Source organism: Anarhichas minor, unplaced genomic scaffold (genome assembly GCF_050575085.1).
Source record: "Anarhichas minor isolate MPS153535 unplaced genomic scaffold, ASM5057508v1 ptg000018l, whole genome shotgun sequence".
NCBI lineage: Eukaryota > Metazoa > Chordata > Actinopteri > Perciformes > Anarhichadidae > Anarhichas > Anarhichas minor.
The window spans coordinates 10872377-10885516 of NW_027466464.1; the positions used below are offsets into that span (position 1 = coordinate 10872377).

Genomic DNA, 13140 nt, shown 5'->3' on the forward strand with positions numbered 1-13140 from the left:
TGGAGCCTCCATGCAGCCTAACCATATAGCCTAGATCGCTTATATAAACAATGCTGATTATGGTTGTTTTAATAAATGTACAACTCCCATCACCCCGACACCTGCTCGTCTCTTAGAATCCCCCCAAAAATGTAAATGTTTTTTTAAAAAGCGATGGAAATAAGCTTCAAGATTGGTCAAGTAGAAACAGGTAACTCGAGCACCTGCTGTGAGGAAAAGAAAGAAAAATGTTTTAACTTTTTGATTATGTCCCGTCATTCCAGAAAAGATCGAGTACATTCATTGTCACCTCTCTGCTGTTTATCCTAGCCAGTCGAGGTACAGCTAACGCTGCTTCGCTAAACATAAACCAAACCTCGGATTCTCCCCTCAGGTCTTAGTGCTTTTTCGTCAAGATATCTTGAGGTGCTGTACAATTCACAAACGCGTTCCTGAGTTTTGTTTGTTACGTTTGTTTGTTTTGCAGACACGGGATCAGAAGAGAGTCAGGGCCCAGACTACTGCCGCCCTGACCGATTGCTGCTCCTAGCAGGACAATAAAGAATGATTGACCGACTTGTCAATCTCAGTTTTTGCAGACTCGCCGCTGAAGTTTTAAAGCTCATGCCATGAATGTAGATCGTGAGGCAAATAAACAAAGGAAGAAAATCAGAAAGCACCACTTCAGGCACTTGGATAGCCAACTAAATCTCAAGAACAAGAACGTAACGATATATATACACAGACACTGGGGCGTCTCTTCTGAAAGCCAACTTGCTTGCAATGTGTAAACAATGCCTGGCTTTCTGGAGTGTCAAGCATTCAAATTAAAACTCTTGCTCGTTAACTGCAAACCTGCCAGTTGTCTCATGAAACCAGGTCTCCCGGCGCGTCTAAAACCCTGCCTGTGAGAACTCAGTGGGCTTGTGTTGGCCTTCTGTGTGGCTTTCCCTCCAGCACAATGCTTCTGCCCTGAGGGGAGGAATTGTGGATGCCTCTTTTTTCTCAAGGGCGGAATCTATCTTTTCACTGGCTGCAGCCGAACATTTTGTTCCACTCAGTGTACGTGTCAATCTCTTTCTGTGATATACTGGCTTGGAACTTACAAAAGACACTCTCAAAGTCCTGGTAGGTGAGGGGCCTGACCTGTCCCCTGGGCATCATACCCGACATGTCCATGCCCTGTGCAGAGACGTGTAACAGACCCACCAGGGCCTCCTGGCAGAGTCTGGCCACGTCCAGGCCGGAGAAACCCTCGGTACGCTGGACCAGCAGCGCCAGCTCCTCCTCGCTCAAGCAGTATTTGTGCTGAGATTGAGCCAGGAGCTGACCCACGATCTGGTGTCGGGCTCCGCCATCCGGCAGGGGCACCAGGACCCTCCGAGAAAAGTACCTGCGCAGCCCTTCGTCCATGTCCTGGGGTCTGCTCGTGGAGCAAACCACCAACACTTGGTTGCCTGCGTCCTCGCCTGAGCCCATGAGAAGTGAGTCCAACTGGGCAAGGAGCTCCCCCTTCAGCCGGTTGATGGGGCTCTCTTCGCTGAGGTGTGCCGACAGCAGCATGTCCACCTCACTGATGAACAGTACAGAAGGCTGCCGGCAGCGCGCCACAAGGAAGGACGCTCGGATAATTTTCTCCCCCTCTGCCAGCCACTTGGTGGCCAACGTGGAACCGTTGAGCTGGAGGAACGGAGCCCCCAGCTGGCTGGCCAGGCAGCGACCCAGCAACGTCCTGCCACTGCCCCTGGGGCCAAACAGCAACACGCAACGTGGGACTGGTCCTAAACTGCTGAACATGTCCGGGCGCAGGATGGGCCACAGGACCTCCTCCTTCAGGGTTGCCTTGGCCAGTTCTAGTCCTGCAATGTCACTCCAATCCACTGGGGGCCCCTGCTGAACAATTTCAGAGGTAACCATGTCCAGGAGGTGGGGGTCACTGTTTTTTAGCTGCTCTTCGGCAGGCCGGGAGGAGGAAGTGGACGAGGAGGAGGTAGGCCCTGGTGCCGAGTGGGAGAGGTGGAGACGGAGGTCATCAGCACCTTGCTCACTGAGGGAAGGGGAGGTGAAGCTGCCAAGGGAATCCGTTGAGCGGGAACCCCCCAGGGTGGAGGTGACATAGGCCGGTGGAGTCAGCGGACCACCTGTTGCCTGGCTGCTGTACTTCCTCTGCTGCTGCTCTGAGGACATCGTGGACTGCTTCTGGGGATTAAAAGGTAAAGACGACTTCTCCGCACCTCTGTCGAATCCACCGCCGGCGCTGTTGGAGCCTCCATTTGCGCTGCTGCTGTCAGCTATCCTGTACATGGGACTCTCAGCAGAGCTCCGGGCCTGGCCGTAGCCAAAGTTAGCGTAAGCAGAGTCTATCTCCCCTTGGCCGGTCATGTAGAAGGCTTTCCTCTTCAGTGAGTTGGAGGAGCTACTGTTGAGAGGCGTGGGGGCGATTGGGGTCAGGTTATGGCTCTGGTATGGGTATCCAGGTAAAGCAGAAGAAGGGGGAAGGGGTGTAGGTGCAGCGATGCCTGAGGGGAGGTATGAGGATGGAGGGGGTGCTCCCCCAGGGCTGTATCCTGGCCCGACTGAGCTCTGAGCTGGGTAGCCTGCTGGGGGGTAATTATAACTAGACAAGTTGGGGGAGCCTCCGTTGTAAGCTGGGACTAAAGTGGGGTGGGAGGGCGGATGCGGCGGCTGCAGGAGCCCAGAGCTGTGCAGCGGGGAGGGAAGTGCTGGGGCCTGGGCGGACTGGGAGCTATAACTACTGTGCAGGTAGGAGCTGCCGTATGGGGGGCCGTATTCCTGAGAGGACATGGAGGAGGTGTGGAGGGCGGTGGCGGTGTGGCTCCCGCAGCTGCTGCTGGAGTAGCTGGGCTCGCTCAGGGTGCTGGAGGCCAGGCCCGGGGAGCTGCACATGCCAGACACCACCTCTGAGGCCGCCGCCATCCCTCCCTTTCGGATGGAGACCCCCTCAGGGATGCAGCTCATGGGGTAAACGCCGTCCTGCCAGGGCTCCGATTCCCCTTTGCGTCCGTTCATCACCCCCGGGGCCTCCGAGTAGGAGCCCGGCATCTCCAGAATGCCGGAATACTTCTCGGCATACTTCTTGAGCAGGTTGGAGGCGGTGAGGGCCGAGATGTCGTCATTGGCCCAGGCGTACTGGTAGGCGGCTGAGCGCTGCAGGTGGCCAGGCACCGCCCTGTAGGCCTCAGCCTTGTGGGCTGGCGAGCGCGTGGTGGAGGAGATGTCGAAGTGCTGTTCGGCCCACTGGCTGTGCTCGGGGGTCCACTGCATCTTTAAGCCTGAGAGAAACGGAGACAAAGACAACTGCATGTGAACACATTGACATGTTAAAATCAGTTTCGCAATAATTACAAATGACAACACCTTCAAATTGCCTGGGATGGGAGGGTGGTCAATTAAAAAGGTGATATTCATCTGGAGGCTTGTTCGGCGTGGTGCTCTTTATTATGTTCTATTTTTCTTCCTGATACGTACTTTTGAGAGGGTGTTGTGTCCGACCGCATATAAGTTGTCCATTTCTACAGATCCTAAGATGGACAGAGTGGGTGTCGGCAGGTATAGTGCGGCACAGAGGGATTGTGGGATGGCTGGTTACGGCAGCCCTAATGCACCCTGGCCAGACCAATAAGACAGAGGCATTGAGGGTCACTCTATAATCCCCGGCTCATCTGAGGTGGCTGGAGATGGGTTTGAAAATGCGCCTCGCAGAGTACCACAAAGCAACACACACTCACATACACCCCTCCTTTGCTCATGATGCTTTCATCGCACACACACACACACACACACACACACACACACACCCGTGTTCAGACACACAGGCGTTTGGAAAAAAAACTACCTATGCCTGCACTCAGGCGTGCACGTGCACACACACACAGCCTCACGTCCACTGACCCAGACGGACAAACACAGGGCGCGCGCAGGAGCTGCAGCGAGCAATGAATTACAACACATTGTGTCTCAAGCTTAGTTCCTGTCTGCACGGCTCCACCTTGACCTCCTCTCTCTCTCTCCACCGCTCTCTCTACCTTCCTGTCTGCCTCTCTTCTTCATGTCTCCCCCCCAAGCCTCTCCTCTTTGCTTTTTTTGTGTCGTCCATTTTCCACCCCCCCCCCCCACCACCTCCCGCTAGATCCTCCTTTATTTCTCTTTACCTCCCCTTTTTATTCTGACTCCATCTATTTCGATACCTCTCCTTTTTCATTCCCCCCTTTTCCTTCGTGGCCGCCCCTCCTCTTATTTACTCCCCGTGTGCTTGCTTCGCCTCCTCCCCTCCCCTCCTTGCTCCATCTCATCTCATACACACTCACCTGGCTCTCCCCTTTATTGCCTCGGGAGGCTGGAGAGCCACTGTTTGCTTTAATCCCAGCCAATGCCATCTGCAAACACTGACAGTCGCACGGCCGACTCCATAGTTGTCTCACTATCAAAGCCGCGGTGGCATCAAAGGCCGGACGGGGCGTAAATCACAGCCGCCGCGGCAGATTGAACCCCCGTTTGATTTGACTTAGTGCACACAAATAAAGGATAATATCGGTGTCATTTAGGCTGCTTCCCCCGACTTATTGACTGGCTGCGGATGCATGTGGGGATCCGCAGCTGGGGGTCTGGTAAGCGAATCCCTACTTCAGAATTGGTTCGTGCGTGTGTTTGTGTGGGCATGCACAATGAAATCCATTCATAGAGGAGCAAATCTTCCCCCATCCTCCCATCCACTTATGCTACTGCAAACACACACAAACAGCAGACGCAGAGACACGATCACACTCTCTTGCTCTCTTTTCTGAGGCCCTCTGTGTTTGTTTGGTAACAACACAGGGGAGGGAGGGAGGAGGGGATCCCTAGACTCCTATTTCCTCTCTGATTCTCCTCTCCAGCCATCTCTCGGTAGACGCCACTGGCTAATTAGCAGAATGGCGATCTGCTAATTGTGTTAATTTACAACATTTTAGCCGAGGGGAGTCTAGCAGGGGCTGGCAAGCCTGTCACCCCCCCCCCCCCGTGTGGCCAGCCGACGCCTCAGACAAAAGGCTGAGCAGAGAAAAGTTTTGTATTAGCCGGGAGGCTCCTTTAATATTGAGGATATATTAGCAGCACTATCAAGGAGAAAACTACTAAGTCTGGAATACTGGACAAAATTAGGCTCCAGGCCAAATCCAGGTAGACACCGTTATACTGTTATGTGCTTTTTTTTTTAAAACATAAAATCAAAGGATCCGAAAAAGGAGTTTTTCATTTCGTCAATACGGCAATCCTATCTAATAACTGTTGTTGTTTATCCTCCCTAATACCGTGTAATCCCAACACAGCGCAAACAAATATACAAATAATATCACTGTAGAACTCGTGTCTCGTGGCAACAGAGTAAATCATACAACGTTTAAGAGCGTTTAGAGTCGGGGCTTGTTCTCGGTATTGTATTCTCAAGCCACACGTTTGATCTGTGGCCAGGAGCAAAACGCCGGTCTGGCGGTGCACGTTCTATAATTTCAACATTAGCTCATTAATAGATAATACGTAGCTGAGGAAAGTGAGGGGGAAAAGGCTCCGAGGCCAGATCCAGCCTCGTCTTCACTGCACGTCTTTCTCGCGGTCTCGACGCTCCGGCACGCCATGAAGCTGCGTCACAGACCGCGGGGGTCAATCTACGTGTCATTTAATGCTGCAGTCAGTAGTCTGCCATTCAGTGATCGAGTTCTATTGACCACCGCTGGTGATCCAGTACTTCACCTTGGCTTTTACTCTTGCTGTGTAGTTACTGCGTTCTGGCTTTATGTTGCAGTTACTGCCTGGCTCGGCTTTTTCTGGACTCCAGAACCTGCCATCACACTTCAGTGCTCTCTTTGTGGCTGCTGTGTGTTGGCAACAATCTAGCGATACGACGCGTGTCATGAAACAGGCGGTACCATTCAAACAAAAACTTAAGATTAATACATCCCTATATGTGACACAGTACACATTATACAAGACAGCTAACAATCGCTATAACTGCTTGAAAATAGCTGCTGAGTTAGCAACCGCTAGCTTTAGCGAAAGGCAAATTTACTGAGAGAACAGAGAACAGGATGGAGATGTGAGGAAGGGAGGATGGAGAAAGGCACGGGCAGAAGACGAGGGGGGGAGAGCAGAAAAAAATAAAATAAAAACAAGCCTCGCGAATCGCACGCGCTCCTCCTCCGCATAGTTTGACGCTCCATCAAACTGCGATGTGTCCTCCGTTTAAAGAAACATGAATCTTTCTAATTCCGCCATTAATAAAGATAACGTATATAAAAGAGTGTGTCAGGCTCCATCAGGGCTTTCATCTCCTCTATAATGAGGTTAATGCGGAGACGCAGTGATTACCCCGGCAATGCAAATGAAGGCCAAATGATAACTTGCACTATTTAAATAAGGTAATAGCGATTACTCTACGTTATTCAAATGAGGAGGGATACTTTGAACCGAGCGCTTTGAACTCGCCGCTCCTGCTCCAAAACATATGAAAGGGATGGAGGGAGGATTGACTTTGGAATCCGCGTGTATCCTCTAATTCAATGTGATGTAAACCAAGGGCAACGAGCAAAGCAAAGTCACATAATGTGGACGGCGCAGGGTGGGCGGCGTCGACAAGGAGAGTATTTAAGGTAGCCTGGCTGCTTTATTCTCGCTTTTAAAAGCCCTTAAAAGTCATTGAGAAGTCCTTTAATTCACTGACAAAAGAAAAAGAGACGTGGATCAAAATAAACACAAATATCCTTCGCTGTGTTTTTCTCTGCATGTTAACAACAAGGACTCTGAATGCCTCCCATTCATTTACAAAAACTTCCAAGAACCTTTTTTTGGGGGGGGTTTAAAATATCAAAAGAATTCAGTGGAGCCCAATTTGTCCGAGCCTTTTTACATTGAAATTAGTGTATTCTGGCTGCGATTCATTCATTATTTTTTTTCTGGTTACGACAGACCTGCGAGCTTGAACCCCTTGTTTGATTTTCTCCACAATCTTCTGAGTTTTTTTTGTCTTTTTTCGAGGCCTGGGGGAAATTCACGAGTCATCTGGATGGACACATTTAAGTGTGAGGGTAAAAGTGTGTGTTGTAGAGAGAGACCGTGCACTCAGCTGAGACAACATCCAACAGAAATCTTCACCACCTTCTGAGGCGTCAAGCTTGCCGGCGCTTCGGTTTTTTTTCTTCCGTTCTCACTTCTTCTTCTCCTCCTCCGGCCTCCACATAGAGAAGCCTAATCATTCTCATTACACTCGGCGTCCATCTGCATCAACAGAGCTGCCTATTACCGCGCGTGTGTGTGTGCAGTAAACAGCTCTTTAGAGAGAGCTAATGAGCTCTTTTAAGTCTGTCCGCTGTGTGATTCTGCAAGCGGGGTGTCAGAGCAAACTGCCCATTTCGGTAACGTCATAATTAAGCCGTGTGTGTGTGTGTGAGAAGAGGACGAAGAGATGCAGACACACACACACACACATCCTGAGACAAGACGTACAAATGTGTGTGCCCTTTTTGTCTTTCTAACGCAAACAGACACTGAAGACCTTCAAGAACAAGCTATCGTGTCATATTCTTTATATATTTAAAAAAAAAAAAAAAAAGTGTAGGAGGAGAAGCTGCATGACAGGCGATAACTTCATCAAAAGAGACCTGTTTTCACACACCACCGGGGAAATCTAACCGCTTATTCAAATCCTTATCAAATACACCGGAGGGCATCTTTTAACCTCTAAATCGCTGCACTCAAAAAAAAAAAACGCATGTAGCTACTGTTTTATGAGTGTGTGCAGGGCCCTGTGTGTGTGTGTGTCTGACAACCTCCGGACCACCTTGTTAATGAGTCCAGCACACTGTGACTAAGCCACGGGCTACGCTGTATTGGCACACAACCTGCAGCGGAGAGTCAAATAATGTGATTAGGTCCCTGCAAAAAGGCAATTAATTATGAAATTACTCATACGCAAAGTCAGAACTCCCTGCCCGCGTTTCGCGTCTTCTTCCGAGCAACAGTTGCGGGAAAAGTGGCAAAAAAATTTAAAAGCTCTTAATTACGCGCGGTTCGTTTGGAATGTGAAATAAAAAAGACAAAATGCGTGAACCAAGCTCCTCTTCCGTCCCCATGTGAGACGACAAAAAATACAAGAATCCGGATCGGCGTCTTTGAAGCCGGCGGTTGGAGCCCAGCCACAGCTTACCATTACAGCGACTTGAGTCTGTCGCAGAGCAACGACGACGACAACAACAACAACAGATAAGGGAGTAAACAGAGAGAGTTCAAAGTCTAGACGGCGAGCAGTGACCGGGGAGAGATGAGCTGTCACTAACTCAAAGACAGTAAGAGAGGAGGGGGGGGGGATCGCTGTACAGATGACAGCTCGGAGCTGCGATATAAGGATATTTGACAAATGACAGCATCTTTAAAAAAAAAAATCATAAAAAAAATCAAATAGTCATTGTAATCTGTGATCTCTGACCCTGTGATAAGTTTTACGACCATCAAAGTTTGAAACGTCTTTTGTGGAGCAGATTTGGAGTAAAAAAAGAAATCCAGCTTTGAGAAATGGGCTTGGTTCTGCTATGTAAATGCTAAAAATATTAGGGTGTGTTTAATGACGACTCTAAATTTAGCTCGCAGGAGAAATCAGGCTTAACTCGCCATAAATCTCGCACTAAATTCCAGAGGCGTATCGCCGTCACCTCTGCCAGCCGGTATCAGATCTTCCTCGGAGCTGTATAAATTGACACTGTCTAAATTTCCTTTTTACTAGACAGACTACTGAATGTGTGGGTTAAATGGGTAGGGCGCAGTTAAACAAATGCTCCGGATCAAGGAAATTGTGCGTGGCTTCTTTTGTCATTCAGAGAGGAAATTGAGAGATATTCGGCGGGGGCTAACGCATGGCATTCATCTATAATGCACTCGGCCTGTCCGTCAGCTACTCCATTTCCTGTGACTAGCGCAGCGTGCCTAATCACCCGGCTCTACGCAGGGCTCCTTCCTCAAAGACAGGCCTCTACACACACACACACACACACATGCAGGACGCACTAACGTGACTGGAAACATCAGGCCCGCTGAGGCAAACAGATTATTATTATCGGGGGAACGAAACATCTGTAGGATATGAGCTTAATGTAAATCATATTTAGGGTTGAAGTTACACTAGAGGATTAACTACAGGCAAATAGATTTAGCTCTTTATTCATGGCTTATTACTGATCTATATGACATTAATAAGCAATGTATTTAACAATAAGTTATTGAAGCATTAGAAACAAGTTAGTCACAACTTATAAACACAGTTCAATTACTTAAAGAATACTTTTGGCTTTATTATGTTGATACTTTTTAATCCAGATCTATAAAGCATTAACAAACACTTTATTACCGTAGCAGAGTAGTCATAACCTTTAATAAACCCCAACTATTGTTTTTACTTTACAAAGACATGAGTAGCGACTGATGAACCCCTAATAGAATATGTCTTATTAAGTATTAATAACGCGTTAATTATGTCTTCATCAAGTTAATAAATCATGTATTCATTTATATCAATGATCCGACATTAACTAAACATTAATACACAATTGACCAACTTCATAAAGCCATTAGCAAATGCTTGTAAAACCTCAAAGAGTAATTATTTATCACGGGTTTATAAGTTAACTTGTTACTAATGACTTTAATGAATCATGTAAGTCATATTACTCATCTGCAAAAGCACTGATGAACAATTTATTAACTCAAAGCAATTAGTTACAATTTGTAAACCCATACTTGAAGGGTTTATACATTTCAAATTGTAATATGAATGTGTAATACATCACTTAATCCAATTTATAAACTCTAATCCCTAAATGTCTCATTGGAAAGTGGTGTCTCCACATTGCAGCGACAGACAGCTCATACGGCAAACACAAGCTGAAGTAATGCTCGACGGGCTGACTCGTACTTTGTAAGACAAGTAACAAAGAAGAAGAAGTTGTGAGGCTGAACGTCCTCCTACACCGGCGTCGATTACAGCCAGCCACACTGCCCAATGGCTGCAGGGTTTGTCAGGTGACAGCCGGAGCAGCTCCACGTCTACATTCCCCGCAAACGCCTCTGAGGCCGCCCGCCGATGCGCTCCTACCTGAGGCGTGGCCCCGGGGTTAACACGGGCCACGCACTATCAATACTCCTCTGACGCCCGGATCCATACCTGCGGACCACCACCACTTTGTTTACCTGTGTGTTCAGTAATTAAAATAGATTTCTGAGAGAAGGCCTAATCCTTTTAGAAATGACATCGATCTAGCAGTGCCAGAAAAGCTGCGGCGTAACTTTGTCGGGCTTTTGTCCTCTTCCCCCCTCGTCCACTCTTTTCCCCGTACGAGGACGCTCTCGCCCCCTTCCTCCTCGGTGGAAACTTTGGAAAGTCCTCGACGTGAAGGACGTCATTTAGGGCCTGGCGTGGAGGGGGGGGGGCTGTAGTAAAGAGGTGGCAGGTGGAGATAATAGAGAGGAAGCCTCTAACCTCGTCCAGAGCTGTCTGTCTTCGTAAATAAAATGAGATAATTATTGAGTGAACAACATTATACGCCGACGACGCACTCTTTCTTCTGCCCCCCTCCCGCCGGCGCAGTTGTAAATCTCAACAAACGCGGCTCTTTTGGACATTAAGTGCTCACTAAGCACAGTGGATGCATCATATTTCAAGAGCAGGCGTTGTGTGGGTGAGGAGCTGGGGGAAAATGGAGTGTAATGGTTATCCATTATCTTATACGGCAACGGCGGCAATGATCATTTTCAAGTGACTCATTTCTGGAAGTACCTATCTATTGGCCACTTCGCGAGAAGACTTTGATGGCTAATCCACAACAACTATTCAGAGGTCATTTGCTGCGGCGGCGCCCGAGACACTCGGCACAAGAGAACGCTCCAGCCTCCCTCATTATTCAAATACAATCCTCGGGAAGAGATCCGCATCACAAACAAGCGGCGCCGCGGCACCCGGAGTGGGCGATTACCTACGCGCCGCACTCCGGTCCAGAGTGGAAACATTAACAGTGCAACAACAAATGAATATATCACGACGCAAGCAAGAGTGTGAAAAAGCACAAAAAAATAGATATTTGTCAAGGGAATTAAATAGTGATGCTGGGGAGTGTATTAACACATCAATGATCCCACTTGTGAAAAAAAAAGAAAAGAAAAAGAAGCTTCAATAGTATCCGGATAGAAGTCCGCGAGAGAAACCTTGGGATTATTCAATCATATTATATTATTCTGCCGAGGCAAATGTATTTTAAGAAGTGTGGGTGTGATGTTTGTTTGTGTGTGGTCTCGGCTCCACATGAATGGTTACTTAACACCACACTGATTTCCCCTCAGCAGTTAGAGAGGAAAAAAAACAGCCGATGCTCAATGATGCATCGCCGTGTTTGTTGCCGCCAGGCTGGTGTGTATGTGTGTGCATATGTCTGTGTGTGTGTGTGTGTGTGTTAGCTGGCACGTAGACAGAGCCCAGGAGTGACTGCCGGAGTGTCACCATCTGTGGATGCATTTATGTCTGTCTGCAGTGGGCTGTGTGTGTATTTATGCGTGTGTGTGTGTGTGTGTGTGTGTGGGTGGGGAGTCAGACAGTAGACTGGACCACGGCTCCATAGTTTGCTACTTACGACAGCGGCAGGCAAACTCGGTGCCAAACACTAACTACACTGTAAAAACGGTCAACTTTAGCGAGATGAGAACTTTCCAGATTTAAGATAATATTCTTAAAATCTTTTTCCCTTCAAATAAGGAAAAAAATGGGGGGGGGGGGGTGTACTAAAATTGAAATTCATGATTTCATCACTGTGGCTTCTAAATACAAGGACGATTTTAAAGCTGTGAACTCGTTTTTTTTTTCAAGCGTGCAAAACCCTTGGCAAGCAAGCAAGATTAGAGTTCACCAGCAGTTGGTGGAGATTAACGCTCGCCGTGAGCGGCGCACGTGCAAAAGGTGTGCGCGCGCGCGCCTGCGGCGGCTGTGTGGATTACTGAAGGGGCCCTGGCTGGGATAACCTCTACCCCCAGCCTGTGCACACGCAGGATCCTTCGCCGTGCGTGTTTTGAAGTGTCAAATCCTGCACACTTCATACAGTTTCTGGTAAGATCTGCCAACTCATGCGTCGTCTCAACATGTCCCAAACCATGTTCATGGTTTTATGTGTATAATAAAGTCCACTTCTCTGCGTACAATGAGCTGGGAAAAAACAACAACTTTGGAGTCATTTATCTTAACGTCACACCTTTGGCTTTGTGTGACAGCAGAATATAAAGATGTAGCGGTGAGTGGCAGGATAGGTGAGAGGGGAACGGGCCGGGAGGACATGCCGCATAAGGTCATGCAGTCGGACTCACACCGAGTCATCGGGACACCTCAACGGGCAACATATTCTCCCTTTTTTAATTATTTTATCGCAGCTCCGGGTGTTGAGACGGAAACCGGCCCTCAGGTGCGACGGCTGGGGGGTGCGCGTGGCGCTCCTCCCCCGCGCACACGCCTTTAAATCCACTGCGGCTCGCATTATGCTGGAATTCGCACAGGTTGTCTAAACAGTCAAACAGCGGATCAATGCGCCCATCGATCGGTGGCATTGAGACTGAACTGGTCGTGTCGAGGGGGGGGCAGGAGATTCTCACTAGAGCTTGCTGCAGGCTGGAGGACGCACACACACAATATATATATAGAGACACACAACACACATATATATATATATATATATATATATATATATATATACAGACGGCACAGCTGAGGATCTGGTGTGTGTACAATACAAATATTTGCGAACGCCTGTATACAGATTCATGAACACACTTCTATCTGCCTCTACCCGCTCCGACAGAAACTCGTGCTTCCTGGGGACACACCGGCACATCGGCGTTCATCCCACATGAGCAGATTCAGGTCCTGTCCGTTCAAGTCGGAGCGGTCTGCCAGCAGTTTGTCTCAAAGTGAGGGCATCCAGTCAGCGTCGGCAGCTGAATATCAAGCTGGCTGCCGGCGCGTCTCCCCCGCGCTCAACTGACACAGTCGATAGCTCTGCATTATTCATGGCGGGGGGACGGCCAGGGGGCCGATGAGATGGCCTCTCGCTGTGGGCTGGATTTCAGCCGTCCCAAACTTTACGG

The 13140-nt window shown here is 48.7% G+C and overlaps 1 protein-coding gene across 1 annotated transcript; it reads right to left on the reverse strand.

Annotated features, from left to right (window-relative positions):
- Positions 1-1005: 1005 nt before the first annotated feature.
- LOC142953114 (fidgetin-like) lies at positions 1006-3264 on the reverse strand. Its single transcript, XM_076095183.1, has one exon. The coding sequence runs from the start codon at positions 3262-3264 to the stop codon at positions 1006-1008; it is 2259 nt and encodes a 752-aa protein (XP_075951298.1).
- Positions 3265-13140: the final 9876 nt, after the last annotated feature.